We start from the raw sequence: 27,147 nt of genomic DNA, 5'->3' as shown, positions 1-27,147 counted from the left end.
GTCTGTTGGTACCAACAAAATTGTAGATTCCTCAAGTTTGTGGCGAGGTGGCGTTCCTCTAGTAAGATGGCCGGAACTGTATGGTTGCAGCAGGCTGGATAAGCCGGTCTCACTGAATGCCCATATGGTGAGGAGGTACTTGTGAGTTATCCGGGCTGCCGATTTTTTCATCGCGCCCGAAATCGTGGGCATCGCGTCGGTCGTGGCCGTTATAAGGAGCCGCGACGCGATGCCCGCGATTTCCCATAGACAGTAATGTTAAAAGACACGATGGACCCGATTTCCGACCCGATTTCCCATAGACAGTAATGTTAAAAGACGCGATGGACCCAATTTCCCATATACAACAATGTTAAAATAAAATGACAATGTGAAATTGGCCAATATGGGCATTTCACATTGGATATGTTTTAAATGGCCCCCCACCACCGTTAACGCCACTCCGCTATTGACGCCAACCCGAAGCGTGGCGAGCGCAGCGAGCCCGCGAGGGGCAGCGGTACGCGTCCTCCGACCTTTTCATACCCCTACTATCCACTAGGGCGTGGAGTGAGAATAGAATAGTGTGGCGAGCGCAGCGAGCCACCGAGCCCGAAGCGTGGCGAGCGCAGCGAGCCCCGCGAGGGGACGCGGACACCTGTGAAGCCCGCAAGGGCACGCGGATACCTGTGAAGGTATCCGCGTCCCCTCGCCACGCTTCGGGCACGGTGGCTCGCTGCGCTCGCCACACTATTCTATTCTCACTCCACGCCCTAGTGGATAGTACAGGTATGAAAAGGTCGGAGGACGCGTACCGCCGCCCCTCGCGGGCTCGCTGCGCTCGCCACGCTTTGGGTTGGCGTCAATAGCGGGGTGGCGTTAACGGTGGTGGGGGGCCATGAAACATTTTTTTTTAAAACATATCCAATGTGAAATGGCCATATTGGCCAATTTCACATTGTCATTTTATTTTAACATTGCTGTCTATGGGAAATCGGGTCCATCGCGTCTTTTAACATTACTGTCTATGGGAAATCGGGTCCATCGTGTCTTTTAACATTACTGTCTATGGGAAATCGCGGGCATCGCGTCGCGGCCCCTTATAACGGCCACGACCGACGCGATGCCCCCCGATTTGGGCTAAATCGCGGGCATCGCGTCGGTCGGGTGTCCTTAAGTTAACTAAACTTAAGGACAAAATCGGCAGCCCGGATAACTCACAAGTACCGGTGAGGATAAGTTCCCAGATGCACAATCTCAGGGGTGAATACCTAATCACCGACGCGTTTCGCTGTATAAACAGCTTTTTCCACATAATGCACACACAGTACACTTTGAACTTTATAGCATGAACATGAGGCTGGGTCAACTGGCCTCACTCTCTCAGAGCGGGATGTAGTAACATACATCGCCGCCCTCGCCACGCCTCCACCGCGATACCAGCGCATATGTACTATATATGCGGCTGGCATCACGGTGCGGTGACACAGACCCCCGCGATACCTGTAATGTGGTTTGCGGGGGGTCTCCGTCACCTCCTGGGCTCTGCGGCATCCCCGGAATCTCCTCCTCCCCCCTGCAGCCAAAAGGACATCCCCGGCTGTGACATGCTGCTGGGGGAGGAGGAGCAGCACGGAGGACATGGGAGGGGGGTGCGGATGGCAGGCAGCGATAGAAGCTCATAGACTTCTATAGGGTATCCAAAGGTGGCGATACCCTGCCCGCTGAAGACGGTGCGGCCGGGTTTTAGTAAGTTTTAAAATGCGGTAAAACGGGTTTTACCGCATTTTCATCATAGTACATCCCGCCCTCAGGGAGATAACTCTGGCTGGTACTAGCGTACGTCATTGACCGTTGATGCTTTAAAAACATTAATGGTCTATTACCAATGGTGACTACTTTTTATTTTTTTATTTTTTACTACTCTGGCCGCCAACCCCATAGTCCAGTGTATGTCTCTGATATTGGTGTGTTAATGTCAAGGGATTAAAAATGTACAATCATAAAGAACTTGGGACAAAATAGTACACTGATCTTCATGTGTTGGCCAATGAATGGAGCATAAAGTAATCTATTCATGCAAGACCACGCCCCTTGCAGCGAGGACATGCCCCATGCAGCAAGGCCATGCCCCATGCAGCGAGGCCACGCATCCTCTAATGAAGTCATTGTTTTCTAACCCCTTGTGGACAAATCCTGGTTATACAGTGAAGCTTTAAATACTGAAATTGGGAACCCCCCCGTGAGGATATATAGTTATATACATCCAATGCAGTGGTGCTAAGAGAGGGGGAGGGGGTGCTTCCCGGGCCCAGTTCTGATGGAGGGGCTCAGTTTGGCAGCAGCACCTTCAGCTGCTCTTCTCTAACCAATAAGTGCTGCTGTGTCCTAGTCTGCAGTGTGGCCTGGACTAAATCCAATTATTTATAGTGAATGTGATGGTCAAAGCCAGTGTTGGTGGCTAATGGAACCTGGGGTGACAGGTGAGGGATGCGCTCATTTGGTCTACAGCATGATGGTCGACAGTCATTAGGTCGACACCATTAGGTCAACATGGAAAAAGGTCGACATGGGTCTAGTTCGACATAGGAAAAGGTCGGCATGGTTCTAGGTCGAAAGGTCATTAGTTCGACAGGTCATTAGTTCGACAATGTCTAGGTCGACAATCAAAAGGTCGACATGGGTATTTTCACTGTTTTTTGAGCCGACATGTGCCGACAGGCGGTATTTCATGCCCTACCATCCACTAGGGCAGGGCTGGGCAACACCGGCCCTCCAGATGTTAGTGAATTACACATCCCAGGATGCTTTGCATTAGTTTTGCTATGTGGCCATGCTGAAACTGATGCAAGGCATGCTGGGATGTGTAGTTCATCAACATCTGGAGGGCCGGTGTTGCCCAGCCCTGCACTAGGGCGTGGCGGGAGAATAAAATAGTGTGCTGAGCGCAGCTAGGCACCGTTCCCGACGCATTGCGAGGGGATGCGGTGCACTTGAAACTGTGTCCATGTCGACTGTGTTGACATTCAGGTAAAAAAGTGAAAAACCACATGTCGACCTTTTGACTGTCGACATACACATTGTCGAGCTAATGGCCTGTCGAACGACTGACCTTTCGACCTAGACCGATGTCAACCTTTTCACTGTCGACCATCATGCTGTAGATGTAGACCAAATGATCCAAACCCACAGGTGAGCACAATTTACTGAACTTTGTATTATTGGTACTTGTGTACAATCACGGCTCCCACGTCCATCGCATAGTAAAAAATCGAATCGCATGCGATCGCATACGATTTTTAACAGAAATGCATCCAAATGCATTGAAATTAGTATCAAACATGTTCAATGGCCCCTAAATGCAATTTTTCAGGCTGTACCACCCCCACTATCAACGCGAACCCGAAGCGTGGCGAGCTCAGCGAGGCCGCGAGGGGCGGCGGTACGCGTCCTACGACCTTTTCATACCCCCACTATCCAGGTCGGCGTGGAGTTGAGAATAGAAAGTGTGGCGAGCGCAGCGAGCCTCCGAGCCCGAAGCGTGGCGAGGGGACACGGATACCTTCACAGGTATCCGCGTCCCCTTGCGGGCTTCACAGGTGTCCGCGTCCCCTCGCCACGCTTCGGGCTCGGTGGCTCGCTGCGCTCCCCACACTTTCTATTCTCAACTCCACGCCGACGTGGATAGTGGGGGTATGAAAAGGTCGTAGGACGCGTACCGCCGTCCCTCGCGGGCTCGCTGCGCTCGCCACGCTTCGGGTTCGCGTTGATAGTGGGGGTGGTACAGCCTGAAAAATTACATTTGGGGGCCATTGAACATGTTTGATACTAATTTGGATGCATTTCTGTTAAAAATCGCATGCGATCGCATTCGATCAAATCGCATGCGATTTTTAAAAAATGCTTAAAAACTGCAAAAATCGCATGCCATCGCATGCCACTACATATGGCATGCGATGAGAGCCGTGAAAGTACACAAGTACCGTATTATTTATCAGAATTCCTCAAAAACAAACTTTTGACACATGGTGGCTGCGAATAAATGCTGATACTCTAGTTTGCTGCCAGTCAAAAACGTTTTGTTACCCCCACACTACACAATAACCAGGCCAATCACCAAATTATTGGTAAATCAGCCAAATACTTGCACAGTGTGTACCTAGCCAACAATAGTCCTGTTATCATCATTACTCCCACCACGCATCGATTTGATCCTAATCGCATATACACTAACATGCAATTATATGTATGGCAAAGGACAGCTCTTCCGATAGCCCTTTGTGATAGAAGCATGTCCTAAGCGGACTATGTAAAAAGCGGACCGGACTAGACTCCGGACCACCGGACAGGACATCAAAATCTGCAGTCCGGAGCTTGTAGGGTCCGGTCCGGGGGGGGTGTCCTGTTCGGGGGGTGTGTTGTCCGGGGGGGTCCCTGTGATAGCTATCACCAGGGACATGGGAGAGGGGAGATTACAGCTTCCCCGTGTGGTCCGGACCGTCCGGTTTTTGCTACATGCCCGGACCATACAGGGAGGCTTTATTCTACCCCTCCTCCTCTACCTGGTAACAGGTGTCACAGGCAGAACCCCCAGACAGGACACCCCCGGACAGGACACCCCCCGGACCGGACGATAAAAGCTCCAAAATGCAGAGTTTGATGTCTGGTCCGGCGGTTTTGTCCTGGTCCGGTTTTTACCCATACCCTGTCCTAAGACTTCCAAGTCTTGGAAGCAAGAGCCCCTCTTAGCCGGCATTTGGGACCTTGGGGCATGCTGGACAAGTCTATAGGCTTCTATGGGGTAACACCAGCTTTACCCTCTGCAACAGAGACCTGTCAGAGGGGCTTTAGAGCAATTCTCCTGCCCATTGAGAGAGGCATGACACAGGCCAGCCAAGCATAGACATGACAATACATACATAACAATAACATGCATGTATTCATGTAATAATGAGGCACGTGATAGCACTGCAGAGAGATGATAATGAGACATATGATGCAGATAATAGGATGAATCACACTATGAGATCAGTAGAATTATTATTATTGCTGCTGCTATAGGGAAGAGGCTGCTGCTGCTGGCTGCTCCCATTGTCCACACTGACTGAATTACCTGTTAGGAAGACGTGGAGACTCCTCCCTGAAGAGTGAGGTCACATAGCAGGAGGGAAGGAGAGGGAGCTGGGGGGAAGGGAGGAGAGAGACGGCACCAGCAGCCAGTGCACCTGAGACAGCTGGATTCGGAAGGAGGAGAGACTGCAGCAGCACTGCCCGGCCGGCGCCCCCCGCACGTCTCACCTCCATGCGGTGCTGAAGGACAGCTCTCCGCCCGCAGCCCACCTACAGCAGCCGAGGAGGGGGCTCAGCCGGCCCCCGGGCACCGCTCGCTGTCGGTGCAATCCCCACCTCCCTCTGACATCAAAGCCTCTGCCTCCCATTCATATCTCTCAGTCTCCCATTCTTACCCCGCATTCATACCCCCTCTCTCCTGTTCCTACCCCCTCTCCCCCATTACTGCCTCCTCCCCTGATGGATCTTCTGCACTAGCCCGGCCACCACCGAGGGGGGTAATAATGAAAAAGAGCTTTTTGGTGCCAGAGATCAAGCCTTTGGATGTATATGATGTTCAGCAGGCCAGGATTTCTGCCTCCCTCAGCTGGCTGATCTACAAATGCTATGGGAAAGGTAAGGGAGGGCCTGCATGCTATTGTACTGCACTGGCTGCATGTAACATTGTGTGCCGTGGTGTCTGTATAGTCACCTTTGTGGAATGGGAATGAGGGTGGGATCTGCTTGTTTTTCCTATACATTTTGATTGTCATAAATATATTTTGATGTTTATTTAACTGCCCTGGTAATGCTACAGGAAGCCGGTCTCCCATAGGACATGTCATGCAGGTATGGTGTCTACCTGCACCTCCATCTTACTCCTGTGGGATCTATTACACCTCACCTTGTGTCACTCCTGCAGCCTGAGCCTAATCGCAGCATTCCTACATCTCCCAAATCCTGTGTATATTACACCTGTAATCCTGCCCTGGCCAATCCCCTCTGCTATGTGACACTATGGCAGGACCTCTGACTCCATACAAACCCTGGACACCCACCCTATGTAGTTACATTCAGCCATATTATCACTGTGCTCCTGATAATGTGGTTCCATTAATGAGGAGATGATGTTTAACCATGTGAGCCTGCCATCTGCAATTCCTCATGTTCTGTAGTGTAGGTGTATATACACAGTATATGTATGTATGTATTTATAATATTTGATAGCACCTATACAACTTGTGTATCAGGCCTGGCCATGTTACCTGTCAATGGGTTCAGCATCTGCTTTTATGAAGCCTTCAGTCAGTGTATGAGAAGAACCTTTGGTTTTATTACGGAGTGTTGATCACAAATATCACATTCCCAGCCTTTATGAACAGATGTGCTCGCTTATCGCACCCAACACAGCCATTTACAGGGGGTGGGGAAGCACCGTTTAGGTTCCATGGGATTTATGAGGGCCTCTCACACCTTACACAACGCCCCCAGGGTTGTTTACAGAAGCCATAGTTAAAATTTAAGATTTTTTTTTTTTTTTTTTTTTTAATCCACCCACCTCTCTCTTTCTGATTCTATTGTTCCTGCTTCTGGGTGTGTCGCAGTAATGGGGTCCTGTCTTTTTATGTAAGTACTGAGAGCTGTCATGTTGACAGACAGATGTGTGTGTTAGAATCTGAGCATCCATAATCTATTCTGTATGGGATGAGTGGAGTCTGTGACTGCTGACCCATTGCCTTACATCAGTGTTCTAAGCATGTGTATTGTCCTACTACTAGGGACTGTGTGTGTGTGTGTGTGTGTATATGTATACTGGCTCCCTCCCCCAATGGCACGGTTAGCCTGCTCTGCAGGACCTGTCCAGGTGTGATGTCACCTGTCACAGCTGTGACTTATGTCATTCCTGGGGCCTTTCAAGTATTACACCTGCCGACGAGTCACCTGAGCGACACTGTGCCACGTACATGCACCTGTCCCTGAATACAGCAGAGGATGTGCTGTCCATAATCCTCCATGCCTGGGACCTTTCCTGTATTTGCTATGTAGAATATCATATTTTAATACAGACCACAGATGTGCTTGGAGTAACCTATGGAAGATAAATCAACCAATCAATGCGCTTTTACTTTCAAACACTGGGGCAGATGTATTAAACCTTAACAAGAGATAAATGCAAGGGTGATAAGGAGAGATAAACACCCAGCCAATCACCTGCTCACTGCCATTCTACAGGCTGTGTTTGAAAAAAGTCAGTAAGGAGCTGATTGGCTGGACGTTTATCTCTCCTTATCACCCTTGCATTTATCTCTTGTTAAGGCTTAATACATCTGCCCCATAGTTCTATATAGATGACAAGTAGATACTGATTGGATGCTTTGGGCAGCTGCTCCATGTCTTGCTACATCTCCCCCTTAGAATGTATATTGTTGAAGTCACAAGCTGTAATGGTTTGTGGTGGTGTAGTCCACTGTGTCCTTGTGTGACCCCCAATAACGTTACTGAAATGTTCTCTAATAATCATTAGTACTCTGTAGAATTCTAATACAGTGGGATACACAGGGTTTCTTTACCAGATTACTTATGAATTGGGGTATGAAAAGGAGTTTTTTCGTGTGTAAAACCCCACCCGCCAAAACACACAAACCGCGTTGTGTTTATGGGTACATGTCTTTTTATGCATTTACAAATGTGTTAAGCCTGTATTTCTTTGGGCGGTCTTTTGTTTTAACATTCCATGGGCCAGAATGTGACAGGACGTCAAACGCAGGTAATTGCCTCTTCCACACACCTGATCGTGTTTACAGTAAGTTTTATATAGAACTGGGGAGGTGTGTCTGTCACATGGCGACTGAGTGAGACTGGTCTGAGGTCACACAATGCAAACATATACGGTATATTGTTAAAATATTTACATATGTTCACGTGTGCTTCATTTCCATTAATGAACGCTTCTTTAGATATATTATATAAATTAGACTCTTAAATGCCCCATTTATCAATGAGTTTTAGCTATTTAAAACTGTGTGTCATAAATTGCACTCCAGCCAATCAGCTCCTAACTGTCATACTGTATGTTTTGAAAAGTTAACAGGAGCTGATTGGCTGGAGCACAGTTGAACATGCATAGCAAGAATATAAGATATATATTTTTTTAATTGCACTGGCAGCTGAAGGGTTAACCTACATCTTCCTTGACCAGTGCTGAGCATGCGTGATCGTGCTAGCTGCTGCTTTGCGCATGTGACATTTTCACCATTGAAAATCGATGATTAAATAAGAAAACACGCTTTCTTTTCTGATCCCACCATCCTGAGGCGGGGGTAACAGAACAAGCATAGCAGCGGTACATTTACCACCTGAGATACCTGTTACATTTGGATTGTTTTAGTAGTGAAGCTTAAAGCAGTGGGAGGAACGTGGGTACTTCTTTTGCAATACAGACCCCTTGATTTAACTGTTGAACCTTACTGACCTACCAGACTGTGAATAATCCTTCCCTGCCTGTATAATAATCAGTCAATTCTGCGTTTTGACGATGATTGCGTTACAACAGGTTGGCTTTTGCCATTTTTTTTTTTAAACTCACTGATCGCTGCTGATAAGTTGTCGGAATCTTAAGATGACGTACACTAGTGCGATTTGGCACGTTTTCAAAGCATTCGGCTCCTGTGAAAAGAGTCAAATCATATGTAATTTACTTACAATTCCGGTCCAATGCTCATCTGTTCGGATCCGGAGATTGTCAGTGCTGAAATAAGGATTTATTATATTCTGTAGCGCTGAATGGGATCGCATGCAATACAGCGTATGCAAATTGATGCTATACGATGTATTGCATGCAACCCAAGTTGCCTGGTCAGTTGCCAGGTTACCGTATGCGAAGACACTACGAGTCCGTATTCCGAACATGTTGGATTTTGAACGGAGAATGGGGACCCGGGACCCTTGACTCCCTCCCTTGACTTTCTTACAGCTGGCTCTGTGTAGAGGTAATGTGTTGCAGTAGCTTCTCCCCACCAGCCTGCACCTATGTAGAGATGCTGAGTAGTCCTTATGTACTGCAGTAACTCCCATTATTGTGTAGGCAGAACCTGTGTGGCGATGCAGCATACATACCTTTATATATAGTCAGTGCAGCCTGCCCTTTATCCGTATTAGGTAGTGTCCCTGATCAGGCCCTGGTTGTTGTCACTGATACTTTGCCTCTCCCTCTTTCTGTCCCCCTTTGTTCTGTGCCCATGAATTAAACATTGCAGATCCGAGCTTCTGTGCGAGGAGAACCCTCTGCCGGCTGCAATCCCACCATTTGTCTTCCTAAATGACTGACTGTAGCCTTTCTCTGTGCCCGTATCTCCTTATCGCTGATACATAGGTTCCGCCACACGGGTAGGACAGTTGTGGATCCTGCACATCTGTGTATTAGGTTACCAGTCCTTATGCTGGGGCCTGCGTATTGATGAGAGTTTTAATTTGAGTTTCCTATATTAAGAGCAAGGCGGTCAGCACCCCCACATTAGGGTGAGGTTTACCTGTTCATGCCCTGACCTCTATGGGGTCTACGTGTTAAGGTTTGGAGAGGGAAAATAAGAGAGTTAAAGTACCAATGAATTGTCTCCTAACTGTCATTTTTAAAACACATCCTGTAAAATTGAAAATTTGGATATGGTTGGCTGGTACATTATCTCACCACTTTATCTCTCTCCATGACTTTGCACATAGCCTACTATATCTCAGAAGGGGATATAGTCTGTGCATTATGAGCAGTGATAGAGCAAGGAGTCACAGCACCCTGTACCCGGCCGTGCCTCTGTAAGGGGCCTCCCCTAGTGTGGAGCACGCTGACATCTCTCACTCTCCCTCTTGTGCAGCAGCAGAACCAAGCAGCCAAAATGTAAGCAATAAAGCAGGCATGTCCAACGTTGGCCCTCCAGATGTTGTGAAACTACACATCCCAGCATGCTTTGCCACAGTTTTGTTATTAGAGAATGCTAAAACTATTGCAAAGCATGCTGGGATGTGTAGTTTCACAACATCTGGAGGGCCAACGTTGGACATGCCTGCATTAAAGTATGCAGTGCAGGCAGATGCTCAGGATTATCAGGTTTAAGGAGATACCCCTGCAGCTTCCCGACCAGAGGGGAGACAGAAAGGGGGGTGTGCTTTTAAGTTACCCAGTGGTCCCATCTTCTCCTCCTGACTGGGTGTTTTGGCCCTGTGTACCGTTATCTAAGAGTGTGTATGTAGTACAGAGACTGCTGCTATTATTGCATGTGACAAGATAGATGATGGATTCTATTTTTGAATGTGTATTTTAAGGTAATCTTTGTTCCAGTACAAAAAAAACTTGAAAAAAATAGTGGTTTCTCGATTAGGTGGTGCTATAAACAGTACTCAGGCATTATTAAACTATTAGTTCAAATCTAATATACACCATTGGTTTACATTTAATATAGGCAATCCATACCTTTCAACATGACCCATACCAGGAGGGTGAAGATTCTCCCTACCTGGAAGTCCCCCTTTAATTATGATTGCGTTCACCTGTGTTGAAATACCTTTCTTATCAATTACATAGTTCAACACAGGTGACGCCAATCATATAATAAGCGGGAAGTCTGGGTCATGCTGGGATGATCTATATTGCATCCTGTTAAGGTTCCCACAGACGCATCGATCCTGGCGTGCGTTCTGTGCTTAACTAGCACACATAGCATCGCATCGTGTGCCTCGTGCATGCGATGCGATGCTATGCAATAAAAAGCTAGTACAAAAAGTATGTGCAGCACATACTTTTTGTACTATGCGATGAGGTGCGGCGGGAGCGCGCATCCCATCGTACAGCATCGCACCGCCGGGATCGATGCGTGTGTGGGCACCATTAGAGTGGTTCTCAGGACCCCACACAGTTCATGGTTTCCAGGTCACCTGACAGGTGCACTCATTACTCACTGACATTTTAAAAGATCCACAGGTGGAGCTAATTATTTCACCTGATTCTGTGCAGAAACCTGCAAAACATGCACTGTGTGGGGTCCTGAGAACTGACTTTGAGAACCTGTGTCCTAAAACATGATTACTACATCATTTTTTTTTTTTTTTTTTTTAAACTTTAGTAAATTTACCCCACAGTTGGAACTATAAAACGGAACAGAATAATATAAATAAATTCTCAGAGTTCTAAATGACAAACACCCCATTGTCTGAGAAGATACAAATTATCAAATGTGTCAAGTCTCCAGTTCCAAGGCTGAGCTTCCCCATTGCCATGCACGGTGTTTGCCTGGGTAATGTGACCTGCACAATGTACTGTAGCTGTCTCCCAGCTGTGTACAGGAGTGCAGTGCCATTAGTCACACAGGTGGATCTGCCACACTTTGTTCCCTCCCTAGGTATACGGAAGCAGAATAAACATACAGGAATTTGTATGGACTTTGAATACAGGCCAGAGTGCCTGCTCAGTACTGTTGGCAGTATGCACACATACACAGCACTGTACAGTAACCGTTCCTCACTCATACATAGGGTGACAGCTCAGTCAGTTACAGCTCAGCACATGAAAGTCTGCTGCATGATCATTAGCTCTGAAACTTTCAACTCGCCTGATCTTTGTAATATGCACATATCAGTATGTCTGTCTGTCCTGTGAGCGTGTCATTCAGCACTGTCAGTATGTCTGTCTGTCTGTCCTGTGAGCATGTCACCTAGCCCTGTCCGTGTGTCTGTCTGTCCTGTGAGCGTGTCATTCAGCACTGTCAGTATGTCTGTCTGTCCTGTGAGCGTGTCATTCAGCACTGTCAGTCTGTCTGTCCTGTGAGCATGTCACCCAGCCCTGTCAGTGTGTCTGTCTGTCCTGTGAGCGTGTCATTCAGCACTGTCAGTATGTCTGTCTGTCCTGTGAGCGTGTCATTTAGCACTGTCAGTATGTCTGTCTGTCCTGTGTGCTTGTCACCCGGCACTGTCAGTATGTCTCTGTCCTGTGAGCGTGTCACCCAGCACTGTCAGTATGTCTGTCCTGTGTGCTTGTCCTCCATCATTGTCAGTATGTCTGTCCTGTGAGCGTGTCACCCGGCACTGTCAGTATGTCTGTCCTATGTGCTTGTCATCCATCATTGTCAGTAATTCTGTCTTGTGAGCATATCACCCAGCACTGTCAGTATGGGGAGGGGGGGGTATTCAATTTTTGGAGTTATTTCCGACAGGCGAAATAGCTCCTCCCCCCCCCCCCCCCCCCCCCATCTGTTCAATGCTGCTGTTACTGACCGAATTGATGGCGGATTTTGAAAAAACAGATCCAACTTTGAAACCAGTCAGATCTGTTGGGCCATGGATTGTCAAATTCACAGCCGTTTCTCGACAACCCACGGCTGTTTTTTTGCAGACGGGCCCCCTTTTCGACACTCGACAGGCGGAACATTGAATTCCGCCTGTTGATTTGCAGGTGAGCTGGCCGAAGACGGAAGGGATTCTGTCTATCGGGATGTTCCGACAGTCGGAATCCTACATTGAGTACCCTGTCTGTCCTGTGAGCATGTCATCCAGCACTGTCAGTATGTCGGTCTGTCCTGTAAGCTTGTTTCCTATTGCTGTCAGTATGTTTGTCTGTTCTATGAACCGGTCTACTCTCTGTCCTTTGTACAACTGTCAGTATGTCTCTGCCCTGTATGCCTGTCTCCCAGCACTGTCAGTGTTTCTGTCCTGTCAGTGAGTCTCTCTGTCTTGACTTTTGCCCACTCCAATCAGTATCCAATGCAAAGGGTGATGCAAATTTGCTGTTGGCCACAGAACATCAGAATGTTTAATGTTCATATATATTTTCTGAGTTTAAAACCATAGCCATTAGATACAGGCCAGTCAGTTGCATAGACCACGTGAAGAACACAGCAAGAACTCCCATCTCTGTTGTACCTATATCTTGCTGTATACTAACTGCAGTACTGAACGTCCGTAAAACATTCAATGTGTGATGGATACAGCTAACTTCCCTGCAGGCACAATGTTATTTAATAAACTGTAAAAACTATTTTATTTGGTACTTGTGTATTATCTTGGCGCCGGATTTTAATCTAATTCGCGTACGATATCACATACGATTTAGCAGCCGATTCGATCCGCGATGCGATTTCCTGCGATTTGCATGCTATTCCATCCTTGCACACCCCCACTATCCAAGTCAGCCGAAGCGTGGCGAGCAGACGCGGTCCTCCCGACCTGTTCACTATCCACGTCGGCGTGGAGTTGATTTGATAAAGCATGGCGGGCGCAGCGAGCCACCGAGCCCGAAGCGTGGTGAGCGGACGCGGAAAACGATCCCAAAGCGTGGCGAGCGCACGCGGAATACACGTCAAGTAATCCATGTCCCCTCGCGGGGCTCGCCTGCTTCGGGGTCGTTTTCAGCGTCCCCACGCCACTCTTTATAAAATCAACTCCACGCCGACGTGGATAGTGGGGGTATGAACAGTTTGGGAGGACGTGTACAGCGTCCCCGCTCGGGGCTCGCCACGCTTTGGGCTAACTTGGATATTGGGGGTGTGCAAGGATGGAATAGCATGAATATCGGCCGCAAATCAGCCGCTAAATCGCATCCGATTTGTGTGCGCAATTTGCGTCTGATTTCGCGGGCGCCGTGATAATACAGAAGTACCTTTTTTATTCTTTCAAATATACTACTACTACTAAGACTTGATTAGGCAAAACTCTGAATCTACTAATACTTATTTATGTAGTTAAAACAATCAAGTTTCAAAGAAGTGTCTTTGTTGTTCCTAAATCAAGCATTTGTAAATCCCCTGTAGAAATCCTGTGTTTGCACCTACTCGGGGGACGTGAATATTGTATTAGGCCTGAAGTGATAAAATGGAGAGTGATAAACAACCAGCCAATTAGCTCCTGCATGACTTTTATCAAACATTTTATGACATGGCAGGTAGGAGCTGATTGGCTGGCTGTTTATCACCCTCCATTTTATCACTTTTGAAGCTTAGTGCATCTGGCCCATTCTCATTGGTTCATCAATGGTATAGGCCCCCATACACTAGCCGATTTTGGTCAGATTTCAGCCAGATCAGTCGGATCTGGCCGAAATCGGACCAAAATCGGCTAGTTTTGATGTCCCCTCAGATCCGATGCGCGGTCCCGTGCGCATCGGATCTGCGTCGGGTGGTCGGACCTGCTGCACGTCCGACCACCCGACTTGGGACCTAGTGGGGCGGTGGAGGGAGCAGGGGGGGCTGGGGACGCTGCGGGGGACACGTCTGTGTCCCCCGCTGCTGGGGACAGCGTCTGTGCGGCGAGAAGGTAGAGGGAGCAGGGGGGGCTGGAGACGCTGCGGGGGACACAGGCTGCATAGAGCCGGGCAGGGGGAGCCGGCCGGGAGCCGTCAGTAATGAATAAAAAAAAAAGCCCATACAATGAATGGGCGGCCTGTGATTGGCTGAGCGCTCTCTCAGCCAGTCAGCAATTGGCTGAGAGAGCGCTCAGCAGCCAATCACAGGCTGCCCATTCATTGTATGGGCTTTTTTTTTTATTCATTACTGACAGCTCCCGGCCGGCTCCCCCTGCCCGGCTCTATGCAGCCTGTGTCCCCCGCAGCGTCTCCAGCCCCCCCTGCTCCCTCTACCTTCTCGCCGCACAGACGCTGTCCCCCGCAGCGTCCCCAGCAGCGGGGGACACAGATGTGTCCCCCGCAGCGTCCCCAGCCCCCCTGCTCCCACCAGCTCTCACCTCTTAGCCCCCCCCCCCCCCCCCTGCTCCCCGGGTTTTTTACATGTGATAAATCGAGACGATTTATCACATGTAAAAAGCCCCCCCCCTGCTCCCCGGGTTTTTTACATGTGATAAATCGAGACGATTTATCACATGTAAAAAATGGCACATCAAGTGCCAATCTAATCAAGCTCCCCCGGGGAGCAGCCGGGGAAGCTCAGGGGGAAGTCGGGGGCGACTTGTCCTAAGGACAAGTCGCCCTAGTGTATGGGGGCCTTAAGCCTCCACCATTGTTGTCTTGATTGGTGCCTGTAAGAACAAAGAAACCATATTGCTGAACAGTGGATGTTGTGAACATATTTTATTTATTCCCCCCCCTTTTTTTTTTTTTAATATAGATCTATAGAAACCAATTTTTACTTTAAATATACTACGTTCATATTCTGACCACAGAATGTTAGAATGTTTCCCCTTGCTCACCCTTCTTATGCAATCTTTTTTATAGCGGGAAAACCTGTTTGCACAGTGACTGCACTTACAGGCTTCTCGGGTAATCAGTGGGCCTGTGTGTGACAGAGCCGCTGGGCAGCCGAGTGTAGTCCGGCTGAATGACCTGTGCAGTGTTTTGGGTGGCTGGTTCTTGGGCTGCTTTTAACCAACCCTGCCTTGTTCCGGCTGGCAAGTAATACCCATGGAATGAGAGGGCAGATACCCTCGTGTAATACTGTTATGACTAAATTGTCAGTTACAGAATTCAAAACAGAGTGCTCATATGCAAAGGTATATGCAGAGGGATGTATATATAGTGGAGGTTATGTCCCCCCTTTCAAATACACTCACAAAGTAACAATTCAAAATTCGCTTTTCATAAACCATAGATATGGTCACGCAGAGACTTCATAAACCGATTGTGTTAGGGGTGGGTCCCCCTACCCAATGTACTCACTCAGTCAGGCAAAGATTCGCATATCACACAGATCTTTAATCCCCGATGTCCTCTGTTTCTGGATGCTATGATGTCATGAGCTCCCAAGGCAGAAGAAAAAAGGGAAATGACAATGCGAGATACTGTATATTTGTAACAGATATCTCTTTATTTGAAAATTACAGTGTCATTAAAAACCTATATAATATTAAAACAACAAATTCCACTCTGGAGCCACTGGAACTAATAAGGACCGGTGCGACCTGAAGTCCTGGGATGTTAAAGAGGTGGGCAGGGTACGTGGGGCCCCGTTTTTTACCTTACCACTAGAGACTTTCAGGTGTTTCCGTCCACTAGACCATAGGCATCCAAGAGGTCAAAAAATGTGTTTAAGAGAGGATCGTCCACCGACGCGTTTCGATCCAGACTGGATCTTTTTCAAGGTGTATCCTCTCTCTATAACCTCCTTATATAAATAGTGGTTTCACTGGTGCTAATTAGGGGCGAGTCCTCTCCAATTCCCGCCGTTTCTTAAAGCGCTGTATGATTCATAAGAGTCCCATATTCCTTTGATGATGTTATACGTTTATACATGGTTCTCCTGGGCGATGTATGGTCACTTCCATACATGCATAATTGAAACATATATTTACTAAATATACACTGGCCACATAATTCGGTATACATTCTAGTAGTGGCACGGATCCCCTTTACCCCAGAACATGCGGCTGCCTCTAAGGCTCCTCCCCTGCTACATGGAGCTGGGACTATAAGCCTTGTGAAGCAGCTGGTGGGGCAGTGATACTGCGGATCAGTGCATTTTGTGCTGCTTGTATCGCCCTCTTTTGCTCTGTGCTTGGGCGGCTCTGGAAGACTTGCTCACCTCTTTCAGGTGGCTCAGAGCACTAAACGATTTTCAGGAACCTCCTGGCTGTTCTGGGAGTGTAGGCAAGTCTGATTATCCCACTGCTGGCAGCCTGAACCACTGACACATGGCAGGGAGGATCCTGGGATACATATTCTCCCTGCCAAATTCTGACCCTACCATAAGCTTGTAGCAGCAGGAACCAAGATCCTTCATACCAGGTGCTGATTTTCCATTCTGCAATTGTCCAGTGTTGGCGAGCATGTGCCCGCTCTAGTCTTGCCTTGCGGTTCTAATCTCTGAGGAATGGAACCCTGGGAGATTCACTTTAAGGTGTGATGGAATACATATGGATGACCGGTGGTGGGGATGCCTGTGATCAGAATACCGACCATACTTGCCTACTTTTATTGTCACCACATGTCAGGGGGGTGGGGATATGGACGACCTCACTAGGCTCCACCCCATGACACAAAATTATGTGATTCAAGGGCCAGCGGAAAGGGGGCTTAAATTACGCAAAATGCCGCTACCCTCACCATTTTATCATCGCCCCCTCCCACGGACCCACAATTTGTGGTAATTTAATCAGCGGGGAACGGGATGCGGGGTCTCTGGGCAGCAAGCAGGATACTTGTCCACCTTCCCAGGGGACTGGGAGGCGGGCCTGATTTTTCGAGAGCCTCCCGACCATTCCGGGAGGGTAGGCAAGCCGGATACCATCCCTGGCATCCCACTACCCTCCCTAACCCCACCCCCCTAATGCAGTCTACCCCTCCCCACTACCTACTCTATAGCTGAACTCTAACCACCCCCCTCACTTCAGCCCAACCTGCCTTGCTTAGTGCCTTACCCTATGCTACCTACCCTGCAGCCCAACCCTATCCCTCCCTCTCCGCAGCTTAACCTGAAGTCCCCTATTGCCTAAATATACCCACCCCTTAGCCTAACGCTAACATGACGTATGTTGTCATTCCAGCATCAGTATTCAGCATCCTCGGGATTCCGGCACTGGTCTTGTGGCCACAAGTCGGGATGGCGGCGTCTGTATTCTGATTGCCAGGATCGTCACCAAATCTGATCTGACATGCTGTGTGTTTAGAGATGCTTTCTGCATACTGCACATGTCATTCCTCTTATGGTTACCTTTCCTGTCTGCCCAGTCCCTCTGCCCCTGTCACTCCCTTATGCTGACCACATTGCTGCGTAGGGTGGCCAATCGCGGGATCCTGGGATTTGGCCCCAAAAAACACTGGGATTTCAATCCCGGGATTGGAGTTTAATGCTGCCTGAGCACTCGGTCAGTTGCTACCCGCCTGTTCCCTATGCTTGGCCTGCTCTCTCTGCGCAGCAAGACGGTCAGAGCTCATGCTGCTCAGACCTCGCAGTCACTCTGCCTGCCCACAGCCTTGCGTCGTCGCTCCCCAACCCTGCTCCAGACGCCGCCTGCCAGACGCGCTTCCACAACTCCGCCCAGCCCGGCTCCCAGAAGCTATGCCAGCCTCACAGCCTCTCGCTAGCACAGCTCCCAGGTGGGGCAGCCGGGGCATTTTTCTTTATTAGGGAAGCCAATCCCAGGAATCCAAGGATTGAGCATTTTTCAATCCCGAATTCCGGGATTGAAAAAAATGCCCTGGGATTGGCTTCCCTCTTGCTGCAGTATCCAGTTCCTGGGTGGAATGTTTAGGATGACCACTATTGGTCGACAGTGACTAGGTCTACAATGACATAAGGTTGACACAAACTTATGGTCGATAGGAGTTTTTCATATTTTTTTGTTGTTGTTGTTGTTTAGACCGACTTGTTTCATACTTTACTTACACCACACACACACACACACACACACACACACACACACACACACACACACACAGTATAGGGAAGGGTGAATGAACACACACACACAGAGATAGGAGCGCTGGTTCTGCCAGGTATAATTATAGTTATGAATCAGACTACTCTCTACAATGAAAGCCGGTAATTATGAATGTTTTTCCAACTATGAAGATCAACTTGTTGTTTCATCGGAACTACTACTTTCTCTATGCTGCACAATCTATGTAGAGGATTACAAGATTATGGGATGCTCTGCAAGAAAGTAGTTGTGCAATACTCTGCAGTGGGACTGGAGCAATTAGTAAAATCACTGACCTGGAATTAATACTTCAGGAATGTTGGTGTGATTATGTGATGGGGGAGGAAAGGGTGTCTGGTGTAGATGCACAGTGCCTTATTGCTTTGTCCTCTTCCACCATAGAACGCGGGCGGTTACTGTGGTGTAGGGTGTGCAGCTCGTCACCGCCCCTTTAAGGCTCATATTGTGGTGTTTGCTCTCCGCCTCTCATCTGGGTTACGTCTAACAAACATGTCTGCACTCATCCGTAGCAATATTCTTACACTCTGCTGGTGTTGTGTGAGAAGCTTTTTCCATGCTCAGCCAGCCCAATCCCTGATCTCACACACTTTGTTAATCCTCTCTCTATGGGGGGAGATGTATCAAATGAATCTTTCTTCAAGGCTTGAAATCCTGGCTTTCAGTTTAATAGAAAGATGCTGGTTACAGCTGAGATGGACTTAGGGCCAGATATAGCAAGCTTCAAAAAGTTGGAGAGTGATAAACAGCCAGCCAATCAGCTCCTACCTGTCATTTTTCAAACCCAGCCTATAGCATGGCAGGTAGGAGCTGATTGGCTGGCTGTGTATCACTGTATTTTATCACATTTTGCAGCTTGATACATCTGGCTGTAAATAATGTAGAACTCAAGAGCATTCAATTAGAATTTTGAAGTGGACCCATCGCTTACAGCAGGGGTTCCCCACTCCTATTCGCGTGTACAGGTCATGCTTTCTGGATTACTTTGTTCATGCACAGGTGAGTTAATCTATCCCGCTAGGTCAGCCATTATTCCATCTGTTACCTCAGACATGTCCTGCTGTGGGTACAGTACTTGCTGACTGGATTTGGAAACCACTGTTTGGCACAATAGAGACTGTCATTATGTGGGCCCAGACCACTATTTGTGAATATCATAGTGAGCCACTAAGAACTAGTGACAACACTGAGGTGTGAAGGACCCATTTTGCACCTGGCTACTGACCACTGCATTGAAAGAATTCAATTAAAAAAAAAAAATCCTTTTTCTGCACATGTGCAGCCACGCATGTACAGAAGCGCAGCAGCATGGCTGGCTAGGGGGGCGGGGCAATCAACACCCCATCAAATGTTTGCGAATGGTAAAACCACTACGATCGAAACAAAAACATACATGGTAGTGAAACATCGGGATGTGATGTCCATCCCTAGCTCTCTCGCTCTCTCTCTCACACTACTACTCCACACCAAATGACCAAATGATTCCTCTGTAAGTTTTGCAGGGACACTCATCTGTTTTATACTTGCTGGACATGGAGAGAGGGAGCTGGGAAGACAGAGATTGTGGGTAGGAGCAAATAGGCACTGGAGATGGGGTGGAGAGTTTGTGGTCTGTCACAGCTCAAAGTGAAAGTACATGGCAGAAGCTGTAGTTTGGCAGGCTTTTACCTAGTGTGTACAGGACTCCTCTTCCCTAATGTGCTGTATCAGAATACATTGTATTGGCCATGTAAACAGCCATATATCATTCATTTAATTATGGTTTGCCATTGCATCAAGTACTCGCATAGATAAATGGGATACTTAAGGATGACCAGTGGTCAGAATACAGAGGCAGCTATCCCATAGGAGAAAATCCTGACTGGGGACAGATAAGTATACATGCCCTCACCCCTAGCACTCATGTCCTAACCCCTTGATGGCTAACCTTGACACTCCAGCTGTTGTTAAACTACACATCCCGGCATGCTCCGCTACAGTTTTGCTATTTAGCCATGCTAAAATTGAAGCAGGGCATGCTGGGATGTGTAGTTCAACAACAGCTGGAGTGTCAATGTTAGCCATCGCTGTCCTAACCCACACACACACACACACACACCTTCCCCAGGCCTGGCACTACCGCTTTCCAGTTACTCGCAGTTCAGCACTTTGCCAGTTTGTATTCTGGCTCCAGCATCCTCACGGTTGTCGACATTCCGACGCAGGTCTACAGACTGTAGTCAGCATGTCGGCATCGGTATTATGAATGCCGGCATCCTGACTGCCGGGATGCTGATGGCATCCCAGTTAAATGAACAAACATGCAAATACATAATAAAATGAATAGTACCATGCATAACAATTTCTATAATTAAAACAACAGATTACACAGATGGTATGGCGGAGCTCTCAGCAAGCCCATTAGACTGTCAGTTGTCAGGGTGGGAAGGTATATTATGCTGTATCCAGGTCACATTTAGCTGGGAGGTTTCATTGTCAATCATTGCGGTTTTATTATCCTGACTTGTGATTGTCTGTTGGTGACATCATGCTGGGTGTGATGCGTGGAGGTGTCAGCCGCAGAGTGGGGCTTGCTATTAATTAATATTGCTGGAGGGGTTGGCGTTTAATTTATTGTGCTAACCAAAGGGCTTGTTTAAGCTTGCCAGGAATATATTACCTCAGACATACAGTAGTGGTGGCAATGTACAAAGAGAGATTGAATTCTTTATTATTTAAAGCATGAAGGCTGAGTTTGCGGTTTCCATGTTTTTCAGGGTAAGGCTGTATTATTATTTGTAGTTGGGGTGCATTGGGGGAGATATAGCAAACCTTGGAGGGAGAGAAAGTTGTTGCCACAATCGGCTTCTAGCTGTCAAGCACAGTCATTGAAATAACCCTGTACACATGGGCCGATTTATCGCTCACGCTGAGCGACCCATCGCTCGGTGTCCCATTTGCATCAGCGACCAGAGATGGTCGCTGATGAAAAAGAAACTGCCGGTCAAGCTCCTGTGACCAGTGATCACAACAGGCAGAAAACGGGAGAGCGCACCCGGCGATTTATCGCCGTTGCACACTCCCATCATTGGCAATATGGTCGCTTAGCGACCATAATTCCAGCGATAGTTGCAATAATCGCCCCCCCGTGTGTACGCACCTTTAGAAGCCGATTTGGTGGAAATTTCTCCACATCATCTCTCTCCAAAGCTTGATGCATCTCCCCCAGTGTGTCCTGAGAGTGACATCCTGTAGAAGGGAGACACCAGATAATGTGTGCAACTGATGGTATGTTTCATGCAGAAAATCTGGGAAGACATTTTGCAACTAGTATTATCTATTTCCTAAGTCCTAATGGTTTCCTAGCAACTGTATCTCCCCAGAGCGTCAGTAAAACTCCTGGTGGTCACGGAGTACCTGGAAGCCTAGTGTGATGCCATACTGGTTTATGCAGTCGGAGAACCCATTTAAAAATACAGCCATTGCATGTACTCATTCCCCATACTCCGATTAGACTGTAAGCTCCTCATCCTACAGTACGCAGTATTCTCAGTCTCTTAATATGAGCAAATTAAAGAGAGCACTAGGTGCAGCCTATGGGTACGATCCGATAGTACCTCTCAGTGGTACACGAATACCCCTTTCACACCAGCCACCCGGCAATTACCCGGCATTTTTAAGTGCCGGGTAATTTTGCTGGGTGCAGCCGGACCCCATTCACACCACAAAACAAATTACCGGGTTAAAGCTTTTCAACCCGGTAATTTGCCGGGAAACCCGGGTTTTTTTGGTGGTGCCAAAGGGTCAACACGGGTCTTAAATTCCGGCACTCCGACCCTGGTCAAGAGCAGTTGAAAAGCTTTAACCCGGTAATTTGTTTTGTGGTGTGAATGGGGTATAAGTGACTTCCATTCTATTCACTTTCTCAAAGAAGGTCATAACGTCCATTGGTGTAGTAAAGGCCACATCTGCAGCCTTTTAGGATGTACATGGGCCCCAAGGATGTAATCGCCCTGCACTCAAAGTTTACCTTGTGTCGGCCATCTGCCATATCTCTCTGGTACTGTATATCACCAGAATATGGCGTCGGCAACATATTTAGAAAGATAATGCTGGCAATAGGTTCAGAAGACACCCCCCCCCCCCCAAAAAAAAAAAAAAATTCTGCCAGTGCCATTATTATTTCTGTAGGGGGAAGAGGCCCATGAAAAGCTGCACATAGGTCCCATCCTGGCAAGCTTGGATAGTGTAGTGGTCCGCATTACTGCCTCACAGCACTGAGCTCTTGGGTTCCAGTCCCACTGCGGCCCTGTGTCAAATTTGTGTTTGCTATAAATACTGTAATAAATCCTACAAAGCCCCGGCCTTGTAGACATATATGTGTTCTATGTGCTGTGTGCATTTATGCTGCTCTGTTCTGGGATACTATGCACCACTTTATGATCTCATAGTCTGGCTTAGGATATTGGATGCTGATGTTTGCATTATTACTCTTGTCAGGATGTACTGTGATTATTTATTTATACAGCTTGTTTATGCAAATTATACCTTTAGGAAAGCCAGAATATGTACTAAGAAGTAGGCTGCATACCAACTGAATTAGGATTGTATTACATTATTTATTACCTAACCGGTAACACTATTACCCCTTTTACACTACACAAATATCCTGGGTCGGCTCTGGTCACTGTGTGGTGTGAAAGGGCCTTTTGAAAAATCCAGGGTCCATCAAACCGGCAATCCGACCCAGGTAAAAGAAGGGTTTTACCCAGGTCAGACTCTGGTTGCTGGGCAGTGTAAATGGATAACCCGGGTTGAGCGCCCCAGGTCCCGTTCACACTATAGGGAGGAGGCAGCATCAGCTACAAGTGCTGCCTCCTCCCCCTGATGATGCCCCGACTGGCCCCTGATGACATCAGTGACCCGGCTTATTGCCAGGTCGCTGCGGGAAGCTTCACCTCTGTCCAAATCACAGGTGAGACCATGTGAAATAGGTATAATATACAGGGCTGCAAATAAGGATTTGTGAGTGGAGACACTGTGCCGGACCCTCCAGACTTAACCAAATAGTCTGACCTGATTTTCTATGTTTGGGAGCAAATGGTTGATTGTCATGTGCTCCCATTCATTACCAAATTTTCTTTCCACCCAACCAGATTGGACAGATGGTCTGCCACATCCTTGTGCAGTGTATGCCCATCTTTAATGATACAGAGGGTTCCAGACTCTGGATAGACAGTGTCTGGTTAGACAGTCCAAAGGCCGACATGACAATGGTCGACTTAAGTTTTTTGTTTTGTTTTTTATCCAAGGTTTACTTCATTTGCCATCCACGTGGACCCTGGGTGTTATTCTGAGCTGGTCACTGCTGTACAAATTTGCATGGCTTTCTATTATCGAATGGAAATTTGGGGTATCCCTTCTGCCTATACACAACAGGGAAGAGAACCCTCAGGGGCGCAGTGAGCTGAACTGTTTTGCTCAGTAGCAGCTGCAGAATATTAACATAGAAAAAGAAACAAAACATGCAGCGCTGAATGAAAAGCCTTAAACTGTTGGATTGACTTTACAGATTTTTATATAGTATAACAATTGAATAAGCCATGCACATACTAATACAGTGAAAAATAAAATTCAAAAATACACTCATGCATTAGATGTTAAAGCTCTGTCCTTACTGTCCGTTCCTATGCTAGTTCCATGCTACCTTCGAAAAAGTTTTACAGCGAAACGCGTTAGTGGAACCTACTTTCCAGTAGAAGCGGACCAACCGCTCCAGCAATACTCAGATTCCTTAAACCTGCCCGAACCAGCCTGGACGGACCGGAAAAGCCATTTACACCTGCCGACACCAGTGGTGCTTTCCACATTGATATTGGATGTACAAATAAGGGACTCTGGGCCATAAAGGGAAATTCCTTATTCCATCAGGATCCATTACCCTACAAATCCAACAAGGTGGACGGTAATTATATCTACTCTGAATTCACAGAGTTGGTCCGTATTTCCCCAGGCATGCATCGGAACGGACAGTAAGGGCAGAGCTTTAACATCTAATACCCTGCATGAGTGTATTTTTTATTTGTCACTGTATTAGTATGTGTAGCCACATGGCTTATTAAATTGTGATTTCATTTTAATACTATATAAAAATCTGTAAAGTGAATACGACAGTTTAAGGCTTTTTTATTCAGCGCTGCATATTTTGTTTCTCTTTCTATTATTGAATGATTGCGCAGGCGTATGGATAGCAGTATGCATGCACGAGGCTAAACTGCGACAAAAACTATGAAGAATCTAATTGCAATCCCCTCGCAACTTGACTGACTGGAAGCCTCCGCGGCAACCTGTCATTTTCTGGGGGTGTCGGGAAAACAAAGCATATGTGTCCAGGCCGTTTGACATGGAGGTGATGTCCTGCACCCATCCAGTCAAAGTTCTGTGCTTTGACGCCAGTGCACCTACAGTAGATGGACCTCCCAGCATTATATCAGATGCTACTGAAGACACAGGCATTGGCTATGACACTGGGGCCTGTGCATTGCTAACGAGCCATGTGGTTTGTTACTCCTACCAGTGTCTGGCTACTGAGTTATACATTGGCTGTCTGCAGTAACCCCCACTGTCATCAGCTAGTTTGCAGCTGGGAACCCTGTATCCATCATTGCTGACAGCAGAGATCTGCTTGCGAGTAATCTGTGTCCTATAACCTCTCATTGGGTAGTCCACAGATGTGTGCTTCTGTATCTGGAAACATGAGCCAGAACGTGTCTCCATGTAATGGCAGTGTTATCTGCAGATAAGGCACTTGCAGGACGTGTAGTAGTAGGGTAGCTATAGTTATGGGAGGTTCAGTCTAAGTCTAAACTTGCAGGTAGGTAGATGAATAAAGGCTTCTTTATTGTCAAGATTAACGAGTTGCTTGAAAACCTTATGCAACATCATTTCTTGTCAGGATGACATATCGCTAAATCAGAAGGTACCACAGCGTGTATATTGTGTTACTACGGTCTCCGGAACGAGCACATCTGCAACCCACCTTGCCTGTGTCGGCTTGTTATGTACAAACCGGTCTGGGCGGGGGACACAGCACTTGATTAAGATCTTGCGTTTTTTTAGCTTAATTACGTGCCCACCCAATATTGTCATAATTCAAGACTAGAATTAAATGAAACTGCAGCAAAAATATAAATCTATTAACCATGCAGGGGCGCTGACAGCTGTGCCGGGCCTAGGTAATGGGAGGGGGTGTGGCCAATGCAGGGAGGTGTGGCCAGCCCCCCTCCTTAGGAAATATAATGTTGTAACAACTGCCAAAGCAATACTCCGTGCTATTCTAATCTATTTGGCCGTTGGGTAGAAGAGTGTCCAGTCTGTACACCGAAAATAAATTGCCACCAGATCTCGAAAAAGTGTCACCCAGTTCAGATGCCAGGCCAGGACAGGTTAATATTCCCACTTTCAGGCTGCTTTGAATGTGTAGTTCCTCTTTTTTTACTCAAATATGCATGGTCTCATTTTCCACCGAAGTCCCAGTGTATCCCAGTGTATGCGCGTGTCTATCTGGCACCCTGCACTGAAAGCTGCTGTTGAACTAACCTGTCACTCTGGGGTGACTGGCATCTGGGTCAGGTTTCTTATATTTACTTATGCTGACTTGTCCTGTTCACCTCTCCAGCTAACTTGCTGCGGTTTCATGTTCAATAATATTTCTCTACATCCACAAATGCATCTCTTGATTTAATGGATTTTCCCTCCCAGTGTTTGGATATGCCAACACATTTTCAAGAAAATGAACGAAGTAGATTATCCCCTGTAATTAACTCTTTAACCTTTGACCCATTGTCTTTGTGGATGCACAGCCAATAGTTTTAAACATCATTTCTTTGGTTTCTACATTTTGTATATGACCATATCCAACCTACATAAACCTTTTGGTATCAGAGGTTTTGTGGTTTCTAATGCTTCATATATTTGTTTTTATGCTTATTGTGTGGAAATATCAGTTCCAGTCTGTATCTCTTTATATAACAAATGTGTAAGACTACCTTAACAAGTGTGTACACGGCATGAAAGACTACCTTTAAAAAGAAGGCATCCAGTAATACTGACAAAAGTCCCGGGTCCAACCTTGGTTGTTAAAACCGTGCTCTCCCTGCAAGCTGGTCCTGGTTGCTGTCATGTTGTCTGGCACTATCAGATGACATCATCTTCATGCAACATTGATCTGTCTCACTGCATACTTCTTGCATGACTAGGGTCGTGCTATCACACTGAAGACCACCTGGGTGGGGCTCAGGTTCAATTCTGCTTGTGACCATGGTCAAGACCCCGGGATACACAACCTGGGTTGACCCTTTTACCTCAAGTCAAGAACCTGTTGCCTTGGAAATATTCCTGGTCAGGGGCTTGGACTGAAAGGGGTATAATAAAAAATTCCAATATGACCTCTGCGCCACATTGAGTAGCCAGCAATGTGTTTGTGCAGAGAAGGTCACGTGATGTGAAAACCACACTGTAGACATTGAAAGTATTGACATTATGCTGCTTGCATTCTGAATGTTGATGTAATATCTCGCCCCCATAACCCTTTTTCTCACCCTGATCCTGGAGCGCTAGATACTACTAGAGCTGCAGGGGAAAAGAAGCACCACAGCCCTGCAACCTGTGGTCAAATGTCTTAATGTCTTACATGAGTCTCCTCGTCAGTTTGGGCAAGCACAACCTAGAATAAGTCCGAATAGGGTCACAGAGCTGATGGCCGCAGGTAAAGGC

The 27,147-nt window shown here is 47.3% G+C and overlaps 1 protein-coding gene across 3 annotated transcripts in view; it reads left to right on the top strand.

The window, feature by feature from the left end:
* The first annotated feature begins 5,053 nt into the window (after window positions 1-5,053).
* Window positions 5,054-27,147, top strand: part of CAMSAP3 (calmodulin regulated spectrin associated protein family member 3) — a 58,619-nt gene continuing 36,525 nt past the window's right edge. For 2 of the 3 annotated variants that reach the window (XM_083184912.1, XM_083184911.1), the window contains exon 1: window positions 5,054-5,664. In XM_083184912.1, the coding sequence (XP_083041038.1) occupies window positions 5,553-5,664 (112 nt within the window). In that variant the 5' untranslated portion in view covers window positions 5,054-5,552. The remainder of the gene's footprint in view (window positions 5,665-27,147) is intronic. The other variant, XM_083184914.1, reaches the window with a different exon arrangement.

Source organism: Crinia signifera, chromosome 4 (genome assembly GCF_055691185.1).
Source record: "Crinia signifera chromosome 4, ASM5569118v1, whole genome shotgun sequence".
NCBI lineage: Eukaryota > Metazoa > Chordata > Amphibia > Anura > Myobatrachidae > Crinia > Crinia signifera.
Note: the sequence above shows the minus strand (reverse complement) of the source record. Positions and strands in the feature narration are given on the sequence as shown.